The sequence below is a fragment of the Emiliania huxleyi genome (genome assembly GCF_000372725.1).
Source record: "Emiliania huxleyi CCMP1516 unplaced genomic scaffold EMIHUscaffold_780, whole genome shotgun sequence".
Classification (NCBI taxonomy): Eukaryota; Haptophyta; order Isochrysidales; family Noelaerhabdaceae; genus Emiliania; species Emiliania huxleyi.
The window spans coordinates 10,974-13,701 of NW_005196162.1; the positions used below are offsets into that span (position 1 = coordinate 10,974).

At 66.6% G+C, this 2,728-nt stretch overlaps 2 protein-coding genes across 2 annotated transcripts in view; one reads left to right on the forward strand and one right to left on the reverse strand.

The window, feature by feature from the left end:
• The first annotated feature begins 301 nt into the window (after window positions 1–301).
• Window positions 302–1,947, forward strand: EMIHUDRAFT_372108 (hypothetical protein). Its single transcript, XM_005759995.1, has 4 exons — window positions 302–900; window positions 1,051–1,108; window positions 1,180–1,286; window positions 1,361–1,947. The coding sequence occupies exons 1-4, from the start codon at window positions 358–360 to the stop codon at window positions 1,463–1,465; spliced, it is 813 nt and encodes a 270-aa protein (XP_005760052.1). The 5' UTR covers window positions 302–357; the 3' UTR covers window positions 1,466–1,947.
• Window positions 1,948–2,262: 315 nt separating this feature from the next.
• Window positions 2,263–2,728, reverse strand: part of EMIHUDRAFT_471129 (hypothetical protein) — a gene marked incomplete at its 5' end in the record, with an annotated part of 2,496 nt that continues 2,030 nt past the window's right edge. Inside the window, one exon of the mRNA XM_005759996.1 lies at window positions 2,263–2,638. Coding sequence (XP_005760053.1) covers window positions 2,295–2,638 — 344 coding nt within the window. The 3' untranslated portion in view covers window positions 2,263–2,294. The remainder of the gene's footprint in view (window positions 2,639–2,728) is intronic.

The window sequence follows — 2,728 nt, forward strand, 5'->3', positions numbered from 1 at the left end:
CCCCCCCCCCCCCCCAAATTTTTTTGGAAAAAACCCCCCTTGGGGGGGCGCGGGACCCCCCCCCCCCCTAAACATTTGGGGGAAACCCCTCGGGCCCCCCCCCCCCCCCCGCCTCGGGGACCCCCCCTAGAAGGCTGGACCCGCCACGGGTGGGGGCGGTATCTGACACAAGCACCTAGCGTGTGGGCGCGAGCCTTGGCTAAGCTGCGCGCCTACACGTGCAGGCGCTTATTTTTGCCGCACTTTCCGGGGTTTGCCCCCAGGGAGCGTTCCGCGAAAAGCACCTCGGTGGCCGGAAGCACTTCTATGGCCCTCCTCCTCATCCTCCCGCTCGCTGCTAGCCTCGTCCCGCAGCCGATGCGGCGCCGCGCGGTCCTGTCTGCGCCGCCGCTCGTGGCGGCTGGCCTCCTTTCCCCGCTGGCGTTCGGCTGCGGCTGCGGCTGTGGCGGGCTGATCCATCCGCCGAGCGCTCTGGCCATCTCGGCGACGACGATGACCGGCAAAACGCGCCCCGACCTCGGCGTCGTTCTCGTCGACCAGGTGTCACAGCAAGGCCAGACTCTCAGCGCTGACCTCGTCGTCGCCGGCGGGCTGATCTGCTCGGTCGCATTCGACAGCAAGTGGAAGCTTGCAGAGGGCGGCTATTACGACGTGGAGGCGAACACCCGCGACGGGGAGGCCGCCTTTCTGCAGCGCGTGGCGCTGCCCAAGGGCTCGACGCTCGACTCGCTGCCCGCCAAGTGGTTCACCTCCGCCGTCCTTGGAGTGGACGGGCGGTACGGTGCGTATGGGGCTCCTGTCGACGGCAAGGTGATCGCCGACGCCACGTCGAGCGGCAAGCGGCTTGTCGACATCTCCTTCACGTCGCTCTCTCCGGGCGGCGCCGAATCTGCGCGCAAGCCTAGATGCCAACCAGCTCCCGAGAGGGCAATGTGCAGGCTCCCTTGCTGCTTCACGGTCGTCCATGCCTTCGCGCCGGATATCGCCCGCCCGAGTTCACCCGATGCTCCAAGTCCCTCACGTCTCGTGTGTGAACACCAGTCGCGCAAGGCGGTCGTGTCTGCGGTGCAACCCGCCGGCTCCACCGACGCGCTGCTGCTCGTCGCGGGCGCGTCCGCTATGTGGCAAAGACAGAGTGGCCGCACGCCGCGCCGGACCCTTCCTTGGGCCTGCCCTCGGGCGCGTCCGCGGCGCGGTGGAAAAAGTCTGGCGCCGAGGCGGACGCGCGGGCCGCCGCGCAGTCCCTGCGCGTCGTCGGCACGCGCAAGACGGCGCTGGCGCCGGAGGTGCAGCCTCTCCCCGAAACCCCTCGGCACCCAGTTGCATTCGGCATCAACCTCGCCTTGACGTCTCCCCGCAGGCGCCCTCCGACTACCGCTTCGGCAAGACGACGGGGCCGAGCAGTATGAAGTCGCGCAACGATGGCCCCGACTACTCCAAGTACGCCGCGGACGACGCGGATTGAGCGCCGGTCACGGACTGTTCGGGCGCCGCGGCGTCTCAGTGCGAACGCTTGTGTGCGAAACGTCTCTTTTTGTATAGACGCGATCAAATTTACACACATGCCCCCTAGGAACCTAATGCACATATGACCAAGTGACGTCCAGGGACGCGACAGCCTCCGCACTAGTATCAAGCTTGGACTGGAATACTGAATAATGGAAGCGAGAGCGCTCACACAAGCGACCAGAGTGATTCAGGCTGACGCGAGGTCTGGTTCGCTCGGCGGAGCCCAACCGCCCCACGGCGGGGCGGGCTGGGCGAGATGGTGGTCTGCGCCTCAAGGTCGACCCCGCCAGGCGGAGAAGGTGGGAGCGACGGCGGGCCAACTTCGAGCGCCGGGGGTGGTATCGTGATCTTGAGGTAGTCAACGGTCTTCTCCAGCGTGATGATGACTGAGCTTTCCATGCAAGGGCGTCCAGCAGCAGGAGAGGTTGCAGGTTTCGGAGTGATTGGTTAGCTGCTAGCTAGGTGGCCCAAGGAAGCGCGAGGAAAAATTCCGCCGCTGAATCACCCGGAGCGCTGCCGTACGCCCTCGGAGACCCGTGTTATGGCCCTCCGACCGCGCACCCCCCCACGGTCGAGGAAGAGGGCGCGTTCTGCAGTTAAGGGGTAACCCGGTACACGGAACTATCCCTCGGAGACGTGTTATGGCCCTGCGACCGCGCACCCCCTGGGCTAGGGCTCTCTTGCCCGCAACCCGATGCCAATCATCCGGCCCGCTGGGTGCGCTTCTTAGCTCCCCGGCCCTGGATGTGCGGTTGATAACTGCACTCCAAGTGCTCCAAGGCTAGTCAAAAGAATCGCAGCCTGTGAGTCCGCCCCAACCACACTCCCCCTCCACACCCCGCACCCCCCTGCAAAAACAGCGACCTCGGACGAGATGCCTCTGTCGCGTGCACCGTTGGGGCCGCCGCCGCGTTGGGGGCCGCCGCCGCGGCGGGGTGCTGCACCACCGACAACGCCCCGCAGAACCGCCGCTGCTGCCGCCGCCGCACCTCAGTCCGAGTCAAAGAGCAGGTTCGCCTATCCCCCACCCGGCGCGAGGTTTCGGCGCGGGCGTTAGGTTTTCGCGCGGGCCGCTTAGCCAGAAGCGGGGCACCCCCCCCGCGCTTTGTTCCTTGTGCATGCCCGGAACCCCCTGCGGTAGGCGTAAACGGGAACCGGAGTTGGAGTTCTGGAAACCGCCCCACCCCGGGGCCAAAAACTTGGCAAAAGAAAGGGAAAC

What these genes read in the sequence shown, in the direction of transcription:
- EMIHUDRAFT_372108 (XM_005759995.1), top strand. Translation starts at nt 358, where the DNA reads ATGCGGCGCCGCGCGGTCCTGTCTGCGCCGCCGCTCGTGGCGGCTGGC. An exon ending in GCGCCGAATCTGCGCGCAAG is followed by an intron (nt 901 to 1,050) that starts CCTAGATGCCAA and finishes CAGTCGCGCAAG; the next exon opens with GCGGTCGTGTCTGCGGTGCA. An exon ending in CGCGCTGCTGCTCGTCGCGG is followed by an intron (nt 1,109 to 1,179) that starts GCGCGTCCGCTA and finishes GCCTGCCCTCGG; the next exon opens with GCGCGTCCGCGGCGCGGTGG.